We start from the raw sequence: 13,785 nt of genomic DNA, 5'->3' as shown, positions 1-13,785 counted from the left end.
TCTGGAGTCACATGTAAGCCAGGCCAGGTAAGGATGGCAGTTTCCTTCTTAAGTGAACCAGATGGGGTTTTCTGACAATCAACAATCACTTTTAGACTCTTAATTCCAGATTTTTATTGAATTCAAAATCCATTAACTGCTATGGCGAGATTTGGGCCTAGGTTCTCAGAACATTACTTGGGTCTCTGGATTAACAGTCCAGCAATAATACCACAACGTCATCATCTCCCAACTCCTCTGCTTTTTCCTGAGTCTCCATTATTACTTCCACAGCCATCTCCTTGAAACAACACTTGTTCACTCGAGCCTCTCTCTTCCTTTTCATATGGTTAAAGAAGCTCTTACTGTTCATTTTACATTACTTGCTAATTTATCTTCACGGTAGATGAACAAATCCCACAAACAGCAATATAAACTTAAACCAGTTAATTGATTTAGAAGTTGCTGATTAACAACACAAAAACTAAAGTAGGAATAGGCAATTCAGTCCCATGAGCCTGCTCCACTGTTCAATACAATCTTGGCTAATCATATCTTAGACTAAATTCCATTTTCCTTCCTGCTTCCCATAACTCTTCAATGCATTACTAATTAAGGAATGTCCATCTCCTTCATAAAGTTACTCAGTTTTTCAGCATCAGGCATACTCTGGGGTAGTGAATTCCACAGATTCCCCACCCTCTGAAGGAAGTAATTTCTCCTTATTTCTATTTTAAATCAGTGAACTGTATCCTAAAATTATGAGCTCTCATTCTAGATTTCCCCATGGGGAAACATTCTCTCTATGTCTACTCTGTCAATCCCCTTTAGCATCTTATATACTCTCAATCAGATCTTCTCTCATTCTTCTCAACTCTAGATAGTATAGGCCTAAACTGCTCAATCTCTTTTCGTAAGACAAACCCCTTCAACCCTGGAATCAATATAGCAAATCTCCTCTGAACTGCCTCCAATGCAACTACATCCAAAGAACAAGAACAAGAACAAAGAACAATACAGCCCTTTGGCCCTCCAAGCCTGCGCTGACACAGTTTCCCTTCCATAATAAAACTGTCTTCACTTACAGAACCTATGTCCATCTATTCCCTTCCGATTCATGTAATTCATCCAGGTGTTTTTTGAATGTTGCTATTGTGTCTGCTTCCACCATCTCTTCAGGCAGCGCATTCCAGGCACTCACCACACTTTGTGTGAAAAAGCTGCCTCTCACATCTCCTTTAAATCCCACCCCTTTTCCCCCAACACCTTGAACCCATGTCGCCAAGTAACTGACCCTGGTAAAAAGCCTCCTACTTTCCACTCTATCCATGCTGTTCACAATCTTATAAATTTCTATCAGGATGCCCCACAATCTCAGTGAAAAAAAAAATCTAACCAATCTTCCTTCATAGCTAAAATCCCCCATACTAGGCAATATCCTGGTGAACCTCGTCTGTACCCTCTCTTAAGCATCCACATCCTTCTGATTGAGTAGTGACCTTAAGTAAAAGGACCAAAATTATATGCAACATTCCAGGTGCGGTCTCACTCATGTCTTGTACAGTTACAGCAACATTTCCCTACTTTGTAGCCCTTTAACAATAAATGCCAAAATTCGATTTGCCTTCCTTATTGCCTGCCTTCCCTGCCATCATTCAACCAGTTTTCTGTGATTCACATGAGGATATCCAGATACCTCTGCATCGAAGCACTCTGAAGTTTCTCTCCATTTAGGTAAGTTGTCTTTCTAATCTTCTGAACAAAATGGATAATCTCACACTAATCCATGTTATTTCACTTGCCACATTTTGGCCCTCATGAATATTAGTTTTTTTTTGCTCCAAATTTCCTTTGTCCTCATTGTCAACGTTGCCCCAAAACAGCAATGCAACAGAAACAGTGCCTCAGGAAAATCCATACTGAGATACTGAGGCCACGTTCAGCCAGCGCCTCAGTACCAACTTGTCAATTCCTGGCAACCCAGAGTGCCCATAGAATTTGGTCTGCTCTCAAGGTATCCATGATCAACATGTCAGAACAGACTCATGATAACTCAACCAGGAAACACCAAAGGCTGTATCAATGAGAACAACCAGGAGATCTTGGTCAAAATCCAGCGTGAGGAAATGTACCTTTACGTGGTATTTGTTCTGCCCCTTTTCTCTTGAGGGGAGGTATTGTAAACCTGGTGCAGAGATGTCTGCTCCATGGAAAGCAGACTAATCAGATTTGGGTTTTAAAAAAAATTAGACGAACAAAGCAGAAGTGGGTTGAGTCAGGTTTACACAGAACCAGGGTTCTAATTTTGCTTTCAGTTGTTGGATTTTTGAGTTTTGGAATTGTGGCTGCTAAATACAGCTCTCTCTGCTGCTAGATTCCTTCTGTCAGTGTTCCTTCTGCTGGACTGAAGGTGATAGATTAGATTAGATTCGATTCCCTACAGTGTGGAAACAGGCCCTTCAGCCCAACATGTCCACACCGACCCTCCGAAGAGTAACCCACCCAAACTCATTTCACTCTGATTAATGCACCTAACACTATGGGCAATTTAGCATGGCCAATTCACCTGACCTGCACATCTTTCTGTGATTGTGAGAGGAAACTAGAGCACCCAGAGGGTGCCAATGCTGACATGGGGAGAACGAGGCTGGAATTGAACCTGGGTACCTGGTGCTGTGAGGCAACAGTACTAACCACTGAGCCATTGTGCCGCCCCAAACCCAGTGAGGGAAATCGGTTTCGTTGAATTTACCTTTGCCAAGGGTCATAAAGTCATAGAGATGTACAGCACAGAAGGAGACCCTTCGGTCCAACTTATTCACGCTGACCAGACACCCAACCTAATCTAGTCCCATTTGCCAGCACCCAGCCCAACTCTCTCCAAACCCTTCCTATTCATATACCCATCCAGATGCCTTTTAAATGTTGCAATTGTACCAGCCTCCACCACTTCCTCTGGCAGCTCATTCCATACATATACCACCCTCTGGTCCCTTTTATATCTTACCCTCTCACCCTAAAGCTTTGCCTTCTAGTTCTGGACTCCCCGATCCCAGGGAAAAAACCTTGTCTACTTACCTTATCCATACCCCCTATGATTATGGATGCTGCTATATTGGAAAAATTGATGAGTACTTGTTAAAATATATACTACTTTGCAAAGTATTTTGATAGAGTTAAAGTTATGCAAATTTATTTTGTAATTTGCATTTTAACTGTGGTGTAAGAATAAGAAAGTTTTGTTTAAAGGCAGTAGTTTGTCCAATTGAATCACATCTTGAAAGCAGTGCCTTACACTTGCCTTTAAATAAGATAAAAGTTAGTATCGAGGCTATCTCCTTAACGTGTTTTGAGGGGGTTTGACCTGGAACTCCCTCTTGGATGACAATGTAGGTGTGCAGCGGTTCAAGGAGACAGACCACCACGTTCTCCGCAAGGACAATTAAGGATGAGCAATATAAGCTAGCCGAACCAGTGATTTGCACACCCTCTAATGGAATTTAATAAAATCTAGCAACTGATAAGCTAAAATTGCAAGGTATTTCTGAACCTGAAAAAGCAAGTCAACTTGAGAGCTAAGAAATAGCTCTACAGATGATTGAAGGCTGGGGTCCAGCAGAAAAGCCATACACCAAAGAGCAGATGGTGGATGGAGAAAGTGTAGGTGATCCAACAGTTAGCTGAGAACAACGACGTACACGGTTTCTTCAGAGCAATCAAGACTACCCTACTGTCCCTTCACCCAGGCACCATTCCACAGCTGACCAAGAATGGAAAGTGCTCATCAAGCACAGAGGATCAGTTATGCCCTCAGGAAGGAGCACTTCACAGGTCTCCTTAACAGAGACTCCATTTTCAACATGTGTCAATGACTCCATTCTGTAGCATGTGACACACTACTATATCGGCATAACAACAAATCAGTATGAAGCAGAAAAGATAATTCAACAGAGAACACAAGGCATCAAGTGCAGATGGCCTTTTTTAGTAGGGACATAGCAAAGATGGGAGCAGGAACAGGATATTCAGCCCCTTAAGCCTGCTCCACCATTCAACTAGATACAAAAGGAAACAAGTGTGATGCAGGAAGATGAGGGCAGAGAGGCGGGAGGGGAGGAATAAAGACACAGGAGTTGTGCAGATCTGTTGCAGCCAAGGTGGGCCAAATGACCTCTTTCTGCCCCATAAGATGTCTTTAACTCTGGGACTGCCATAGTGTTAAGGGTTTAGATGGAGAGGAATTTGTTAAATGTGTACAAGAAAATTTTCTTATTCAGCATATGGACGTACCTACCAGAGAAGGTGCAAAACTTGGCCTGCTCTTGGGAAATAAGGCAGGGCAGGTGACGGAGGTGTCAGTGGGGGAGCACTTTGGGGCCAGCGACCATAATTTTAAAATAGTTATGGAAAAGGATAGACCAGATCTAAAAGCTGAAGTTCTAAGTTGGAGGAAGGCTAATTTTGACGGTATTAGGCAAGAACTTCCAAAAGCTGATTGGAGGCAGATGTTCTCAGGTAAAAGGACGGCTCGAAAATGGGATGCCTTCAAAGATGAGATAACAAGAATCCAGAGACGGTATATCCCTGTTAGGGTGAAAGGTAGGTGTAGGGAATGCTGGATGACTAGAGAAATCGAGGGTCTCGTTAAGAAAAAGGTATAGGCAGGATAGATCGAGTGAATCCTTAGAGTATAAAGGCAGGAGGAGTATACTTAAGAGGCAAATCAGGAGGGCAAAAAGAGGACATGGGAGAGCTTTGGCAAATAGAATTAAGGAGAATCCAAAGGGTTTTTACAAAAACATTAAGGACAAAAGGGTAACTAGGTAGAGAATAGGGGCCCTCAAAAATCAGCAAGGCAGCCTTTGCGTGGAGCCTCAGGAGATGGGGGAGATACTAACAGAGTATTTTGCATCTCTATTTACTGTGGAGAAGGACATGGAAGATATAGAATGTGGGGAAATAGATGGTGACATCTTGAAAAATGTCCATATTACAGAGGAGGAAGTGCTGGGTGTCTTGAAAGGCATAAAGGTGGATAAATCCCCAGGACTTGATCATGTATACGCTAGAACTCTGTGGGAACTAGGGAAGTGATTGCTGGGCCCCTTGCTGAGATATGTGTATCATCGATAATCACAGGTGACGATCCGGAAGACTGGAGGTTGGCTAACGTGGCACCACTATTTAAGAAAGGTGGTAAGGACAAACCGGGGAACTATAGACCAGTGAGCTTGATGTCGGCGGTGGGCAAGTTGTTGGAGGGAATCCAGAGGGACAGGATTTACACATATTTGGAAAGGCAAGGACTGATTAGGGATAGTCAACATGGATTTGTGTGTGGGAAATCATGTCTCATGAACTTGATTGAGTTTTTGAAGACATAAACAAGAGAATCATGAGGGCAGAGCAGTGGATGTGATTTTTATGGACTTCAGTCAGGCATTCGACAAGGTTCCCCATGGGAGACTGGTTATCAAGGTTAGATCTCATGGAACACAGGGAGAACTAGCCATTTGGATACAGAACTGGCTCAAACGTAGAAGACAGAGGGTGGTGGTGGAGGGTTGTTTTTCAGACTGGAGGCCTGTGACCAGTGGAGTGCTACAAGGATTGGTGTTGGGTCCTCTACTTTTCGTCATTTATATAAATAATTTGGATGTGAACATAGAAGGTATAGTTAGTAAGTTTGCAGATGACTAGAAAATTGGAGGTGTAATGGACAGTGAAGATGTAAATGTAAATTTAGATAAATGTAATTTATCTAAATTAAACTCCATCTACCACTCCTCAGCCCACTGGCCCGTCTGATCAAGATCCCACTGTAGTCTCAAGTAACCGTCTTCACTATCCAGTACACCTTCAATTTTGGTGTCATCTGCAAACTTACTAACTATACCTCCTATGTTCACATCCAAATTATTTATATAAATGATGAAAAGTAGTGGATCCAACACCAATCCTTGTGGCACTCCACTGGTCACAGTGCTGCATTTTGAGAAAGCACATCTTAGAAGACTTATACACTTAATGGTAAGGTCCTAGGGAGTGTTGCTGAACAAAGAGATCTTGGAGTTCAAGTTCAGAGCTCCTTGAAAGTAGAGTCACAAGTAGATAGGATAGTGAAGAAGGTGTTTGGTATACTTTCCTTTATTGGTCAAAGTATTAAGTACAGGAGTTGGAAGGTCACGTTGCAGCTGTACAGGATGTTAGTGAGGCCACTTTTAGAATAATACGTGCAATTCAGGTCTCCTTCCTATCAGAAGCCTGTTGTGTATTTACAAGGATGTTGCCAGGGTTGGAGAATTTGAGCTGTAGGGAGTGGTTGAATCGGCTGGGGCTGTTTTCCCTGAAGCGTCGGAGGCTGAGGGATGACCTTATGGAGGTTAATAAAATCATTAGGGGCATGGATAGATAAATAGACAAAGTATTTTCCCTGGGATGGAGGAATCGAGAACTCGAGGGCATAGGTTTAGGGTGAGGGGGAAAGATATAAAAGGGACCTAAGGGGCAACTTTTAAGCAGAGGGTGGAACATGCATGGAATGAGCTGCCAGAGGATGTGACGGAGGCTGGTACAATTGCAACATTTAAAAGGCATCTGGATGGGAATATGAATAGTAAGGGTTTAGAGGGATAAGGGCTGGGTGATGGCAAGTGGGAGTAGATTATGTTGGGATATCTGGTTCGGCATTGATGAGTTGGACCAAAGGGTTTGTTTCTGTGCTGTACATCTTTATGACTCTAAATCTGTGAAGATCAAGGTGATCTACCCTCGGCCTCAAGTTCTCTTTCGTACTAGCTCCTCATATCACTCAACTCCTTGATATTTCAAGAATCTATCAATGGCCTCTTTAAATCTTTTCAGTGATTCAACCGCCATAATTCTCTGAGGTAGAAAATTCCAGACATATGCTACTCTCTGATAGAAGAAATTCCTTCAAATTCACTTGAGTGAAAGTTCCCTCATTCAGTAACCATGTTTTCTCGTTTGAGATTTCTCTACTAGTGAAAACATCTTCAACATTTACCCTGTCAAGCCCCCTCAGTTCTGAAGAGGAGCTATATGAGATTTGAATAATTAATTCTTTCTCTACCTACAAATGGTGCCAGCTTTGCTGAGTTTCTCCAGCATTCTTTGTGTTGTTCCCTTCAGAATCTTACTCCTTCTTACCTGTCTCAGCAGAATAAATGCGTGCATCACTCGCAACAACTGCTCCTTAAACAGTCTCCACACATCTGCAGCTCCCTTTCTGTGGAACAACGGCTCCCAGTCTGTACTTCGCAACTCTTGTCTGATAGCGTCATAATTTTCTTTTCCCCAATTAAATATCTTCTCTCGGTAACTGCTCCTTTCCCTCTCTGAAGCTATGTTAAATGTGAGGCAGTTGTGATCACTGTCACCAAAGTGCTCTCCCACCACGAGATCTGACACCTGGCCTGGCTCATTGTCGAGCACCAAATCCAAAATGGCCTCTCCCCTCATCGGTCAGTCTACACACTGAGTAAGGAAACCCTCCTGAACACACCTGACAAAAACAGCTCCATCCAAACGTTCCAGTTGATATTGGGAAAGTTGAAATCACCCGTAACAACAACCCTGCTACTTTTGTATTTTTCCAGAATCTGCTCGCTTATGAGATCTCCAATCTCTCTACTGCTGTTAGGTGGTCTGTATAAAACCCCCAATGTGGTGGCTGTTCCCTTGCTGTTCCTAACTTCCACCCATACTGACTCAGCAGACTCTGATCATTTCTGTAACTGTGATGCACTCTCTGATTAGCAATGCTACACCCCCTCCTCTTTTTCCACCCTCCTGTTCTTTTTAAACATTCTAAACCCTGGAACATTAAGCAACCATTCGTGCCCCTGTGAAACCCACATCTCCATTATGGCCACAACATCGTATCCCCAAGTACTAATCCATGCTCTAAGTTCGTCACTCTTATTTCTGACACTCCTTGCATTGAAGCAGACTGACTTTAACTAATCCCTGTGTTTCATCACATGAGAATCCAGTGAGTTCTGGAGCATTTTGACCAATGACTCTATTATTGCTGCAGCTATGTCCTTTAAAACCCTTGGATGCAATCCATCAAGTCCCGGTGACTTGTCTGCCTTCAGTTCCATTGGTTTGTCAATACCTTATGATAGAGAATGTTACAAGACCTTTCTTCCCATTAGCGTATCTGATATCTTTGGGAAACTTGCAGTGACTTTGACTGTTAAGACCAATGCAGAATATTGGTTTAAATTATTTGCTATTTCTGTATCAAATCTACAGTTGCATCTCCAAGTACATAGTTTATCTTTCTTATTCTCTTTTTATCCACTTATAGAAACTCTTGCTATTTATTTTTATACTTCTTGCCAATTTACGTTCAAATCAATTTTCTATCTTACAAATAACTTTTTAGTCATCTGCTGTTGGTTCTTAAAAACATAATATATGGAATGAGCTGCCAGAGGAAGTGGTGGAGGTGGGTACAAATACAGCATTTACATTACATTTGGACAGTTACATGGATAGGAAAGCTTTAAGAGGGATACGGGCCAAACACAGCCAAATGGGACTATTCAGTTTCGGAAACCAGGTTGGCATGGACAAGTTGGGCCGAATTGCCTGTTTCCATGCCGAATGACAATGACTCTATTATCCCAATCTTCTGGTCTACCACTAGTTTATGCCACTTCGTATGTTTTAATGTTTGATTGTACATATACCTTGACCAGCTTCATTAGCCATGGATGGTTCATCCTTCTTTTTGACTGGAATTAATTTTTGCTAAGTATTATGAAATATCTATTTAAATGTCCCTCAGTAGTTATCCACCACCTTTCCCCTGAGACTATTTCCCAGGCTGATTATAACAACACTTTCTTCATATCTCTGTAATTGCCCTTATTTAAACTGAGGACACTGGTTTGTGAATGAGTTGCTCTCCCTCAAACTGAATGTAAAATTGTACCATATTGTGATCACTACACCCTTGAGGATCCTTTACTACAAATCTGTTTTAAATTCTGTATCATTACATCATACTAGATCTAAAAAAGCCTGTTCCTGGATAGGTTCTGCAACATACTGCTCTAAGAAAAAGTCCCCGATGTAATATACAAATTCATCCTTTATGCTACCCTTGCCTATCTGACCTGTCCAGTTAATCTACAGATTGGAATCATCAGTGACGATATCATCCTTCTTTCATGCCTCCATTCTTTCCTGATTTATATAACGTACTACAGTGAAGCAACTCTCTGGGTTATGAAGACAATGCCATCCATGACTTGTTTTCCTTGCTATTCCTTACTTCCGTCCAAACTGATTCCACATAACAATCTATCACACCTGTATCACTACTCTCCATTGCACTGATACCTTCCTTTCTAACAGTACTACTCCACCTTATATTCCTACTTGTTTAATTTTTCCAAACTCTGAATAAACTTGAATACAGTTCTCAGTCCTGGTCACCCTGGAACTACAGTTCGGTAATAGCTACCAAGTCATGTTCATTTATTTTGATTTGTGCCCTCAACTCATCTATTTTGCTATAATGTATATGTGCATTCAGATAAGGAGACTGAAACAAACTTTTTGTTATCAAGAATCATTCTGATTTTAATTTCTGTCGCACTTGTCTCCTCACTGTTTACCTATTCCTGTCACACTTTGATTATTGTTCACCTCTTTACTACTCTGTACCTTTGCTTCCTCATTTCTTTTTAATTTTTAAGCGTCACATCAAGCAAATCTCTCCCAACTAATTATCTATAAACCCAAATACATGATTCAGTAGGAAAACAGCCCTAGTACGGTTCAATTAAAGTCTGTCTCATTGAAAAATTATTTTTATTCCCACTACTGGTGCCAGTGTTCTAAGAATAGGAGCCCAATTCTCCCACACCAACCTAATGATATGTACCTCAAATTTTATGTACTCTTGCCAATTTGTAGTCCCACAATGCTATTAGGGAACTCCCTCTCTAAGTGCATTGTGGGTGTACCTATGCTAAATGGATTGCAGCATTTCAAGGTAGCAGCTCACCACATCTTCTCAAGGGCAACTATGGATGGGAGATAAATGCTGAACAAGCCAGCAACATCCAGATTACCTGAATGAAAATAACAAATTGCTACTGAAGCTCTAAGATATGGCAGAGAAGCACTAAATTACGATGAACGTGTTGAACTGAAGGGTCTGTTTTCATGCTAAATGACTCTATGACTTTTCTGTTTATTGGGACTTGAGCTCTGATTTGTTCAAGGTTGGTGTAGAATACCCCCTTGACTTTGTCTGTTGCTGTAAAGAGTTGGAACACAGCAGCATATGGTGACAGCTGCAAGCTGATTCCTTGGCAAGGTGAAGTGGGGCATTTGTTTATCCCACAGGAAATTCGCTAAAAGGCACCAAACAAATTTACTTTTGATGGTGATGCCTTCATCTGTAAGTTTTAGGGTTTGGAAATCACGGATTATCTTCAGCACTTGTTAGAAACTCCAAAGATAATTTATTAAGAAGCAAAAATAGAAATTGCTGAAGGAACTCAGCAGGTCTGGCAGCATCTGTGGAGGCCTTTTTTCTCTCCATAGATGCTGCCAGATCTGGTGAGTTTCTTCCACAATTTCTATTTTTATTTTAGGTTTCCTGCATCTGAATCTGATGTTCTCTGTTTCTTTGATTATGAAGGAGCAGTTTAGGTAAGATGCAAAACCTAAATCGACAGGAAAACTATGTGATCTGTAACAGGAGACTGTGACACATAAACTTGTCTGTGGTTATTGAAGCTCACTCTGTTCACCTTGGGCAACTAACAACTACTTAGATTTACACAGCAACTTCAACATGGTAAAATGTGCCAAGGTGCTTCACAGGAGTGAAACCAAAGGGGATATTCAGAGGGATACTCAATAGCTTGGTTTTTATCTCTTAAAGGAGATAATATTGGAGAGATTTATAGGGAATTAAGGGCCCAGCTGACTGAAGCCTGGCCAATAATGATAGGGTGAAGAGGTGGTAGAGGCCAGTATTGCTGTTCAACTCATACAGAGCCAAGACCCAAATCAACCAATAAAATCAGTGAGGACTGTAAAATTTAGCTCACAATATTACATTTAAAAACTCTCATGATTAACACTGAACCAAATTAGTTCCAAATATATTATGTTAATTATGTTGAAATGACAAAGTATTTCACACCTTGAATGACACTGAACGCAATGGCTGTTAGGTCATACCTAGTGATTATTCTCACCTTCACAAGTGCAGCCCTGTCGTACTAGGCCAACCATCAGGGATGTGCACTGATTGCATTTTGTTGGTGTGTTAAATGATTTCACGACAAACTGATGAGCCTTCGGCTGTAAATGAGAAAAAAAACCCTTATAGTAAGCATCGATAGTCGTTAAACTCTGAACGGCATTTAATGCTCATTGCTCACACTGAAAGCTGCTGGATAACACATGCTGTCATGGAGAAAATAATCCAATCCTTTGCTGTCATTAAACACTCCTTTAAATATGGATTACTAGTTCAAAGGAGTGTCTCCCTCCAAACCATCTGTGCAAAGATTAATGGACAAATACTGAAAAAAAGTGGTGTGCAAATCCTTTTAAAGCAGGCATGCGCTCATTTATTTAAACAGATGGGCTGCATAAAAAATGTATTTAGTATTCACACTGTACCTTTACAAATCAGAGTTTCAATGCAAAGTTTATGCATTTGTGGATCGACTTCTGTCCACCTCTAACCTCACATGCAGAGTAAAGCCTAATCAGAGAAAAATGCCTTGATAACAAGGAAATCTCCCAAAGAACTGACACCCAGGAGGTTGGTTAGTTCCTACAGTTTCTACCTAGAGGTCAGAAAGAAAGATCAGTCTCTCGCAGTGAGAGTGGAGGGGGCAAATGCATTAAGTTTGTAAAGAAGCTCAAGTGTAATCCTTGGAGAACACAGCTATCTGAGGTTATAGAGAGCATTACCTTTGGGGTTGAGACACTGGAACCACTGTAGGAGGACCTGATGGTCGGCGTCAGTACTGTACGTTGAGGATTGTCAGTTCCCTATTCAAGTTCAGATAAAGATGGTTAGTTTCAATTACTAGGATGAATAATCAATTAGGGTTAATCAGACAGTACAAACATTTTACTTCCTTCACAACTGGTGAAATGTTCTCCTTCAACTTATTGTTCCTTTCAAGAAGGTTAACATTAAATGTAAGGGTATCAAAATGTAAAAAATCTGTTGTGTGCAAGTATTCCTATGCCTAAATCATTCACCCAACTCCTCTGGACCTAAGAATAGGGAAAATTATCTGATTGAATTCCTTAGATTAGGTGCACTTCACTCAGAACTGATAGATATTTATATTGTGCAAAATCCGCCCAAAAGGTAAAACATAACCATGCATCCTATAACATGAGGTGGCCAGAAGAATATTAAAAATAGCAGAGTTGGTCCTGCCACTCAACATGATATGGCTAATTTTCTGCATTAGAACATGAGAAATAGGAACGACCCATCAAGTTGCTCTTCCATTCAATATGATCATGGCTGATCTTGAGCTTCAACTTCACTTTCCCATCTGTTCCTAATAATTCTTGAGACACGAAAAATCTGTTCATCCCATCCAGTATTTCCAGCAATGGGGCAATCACCAACCCTCTGCAGTAGACAAATTTTAAAAAAATTCACACAATTCTTTAAGTGGAGAAATGTTTCCTCATTTGCGTTTTAAAAGATAGATCCCTTGTTCCCTCGTTCCAAGACCCTGTGTTGTTTTTGATTCTCCAGCTAAGGGATGCAACTTCTCTGTTTCCGTCTACCTTATCAGGCCTCTTCAGAATACCTTGCATATTTCAATGGATCACCTTTGAGTCTTCTTAAATCTCGAGATTATTTTACTCAACCTCCTTTCACTGGGCAATCCTCTCATTCCAGGAACAATCTAGTGAGCCCCTTGTGCACCACCTTTAAAGCAAATACATCCTTCCTTAAATTAGTTAACAAAATCATTCATGGAGTGTGGGGTCACTGGCTGTGTTAGTATTTATCGTGCATCCCAATGGGGACAAACACCGTGTATGCTTTTTCAGGTGTGGTCTTATCAAAGTTCTGGACAACTGTAGGAAGCCACTCATTAATTTTTCACTACTATTTCTTAACATAGTCAGACTTTTAAAAAGATTTTTCATTTTCACTGTAATCCTTGGTTTGCCATTACTTCTAGAATGTTTATGTACCCACCATGAAGACAAGTAGCAAGTTGCTTTTTAATTCCCCAGTTCGCCATTTTTATTTCACCAGTTTCTGCCCCTAATGGGCCCACATCTGTTTTCACTACTTTTCTCATTTATCAATAAAAAGGTTGATAACTTAGTTTTGTTTCTTAGGGCGCATGGTTGTGGGGGCAAAGTACTGACTTGGATTGAGAATTGGTTAGCTGACAGGAAACAAAGAATAGTGATAAATGGCTCCATTTCCAAATGGCAGACGGTGACCAATGGGGTACCGCAGGGATCCGTGCTGGGACCGCAGCTTTTTACAATATATATTAATGATATAGAAGATGGTATTAATAGTAACATTAGCAAATTTACTGATGATACAAAGAAGGGTGGCAGGGTGAAATGTGATGAGGATGTTAGGAGATTACAGGGTGACCTGGACAGGTTAGGTGAGTGGACAGATGCATGGCAGATGCAGTTTAATGTGGATAAATGGATGGTTATCTACTTTGGTGGCAAGAACAGGAAGGCAGATTACTACCTAAATGGAATCAATTTAGGTAAAGGGGCAGGACAGTGAGA

The 13,785-nt window shown here is 41.0% G+C and overlaps 1 protein-coding gene across 3 annotated transcripts in view; it reads right to left on the bottom strand.

Moving 5' to 3' along the window:
- Positions 1-13,785, bottom strand: part of LOC132830661 (serine/threonine-protein kinase MRCK alpha-like) — a 565,530-nt gene that overhangs the window by 51,550 nt on the left and 500,195 nt on the right. For all 3 annotated transcript variants that reach the window (XM_060848487.1, XM_060848489.1, XM_060848488.1), the window contains exons 23-24: positions 11,959-12,039; positions 11,232-11,337 (exon numbers count right to left, since the gene is read on the bottom strand). In XM_060848487.1, coding sequence (XP_060704470.1) covers positions 11,232-11,337; positions 11,959-12,039 — 187 coding nt within the window. The remainder of the gene's footprint in view (positions 1-11,231; positions 11,338-11,958; positions 12,040-13,785) is intronic.

Source organism: Hemiscyllium ocellatum, chromosome 3 (genome assembly GCF_020745735.1).
Source record: "Hemiscyllium ocellatum isolate sHemOce1 chromosome 3, sHemOce1.pat.X.cur, whole genome shotgun sequence".
Lineage (NCBI taxonomy): Eukaryota > Metazoa > Chordata > Chondrichthyes > Orectolobiformes > Hemiscylliidae > Hemiscyllium > Hemiscyllium ocellatum.
The sequence above is the reverse complement of the archived record's forward strand: the minus strand, read 5'-3'. Positions and strand labels throughout refer to the sequence as shown.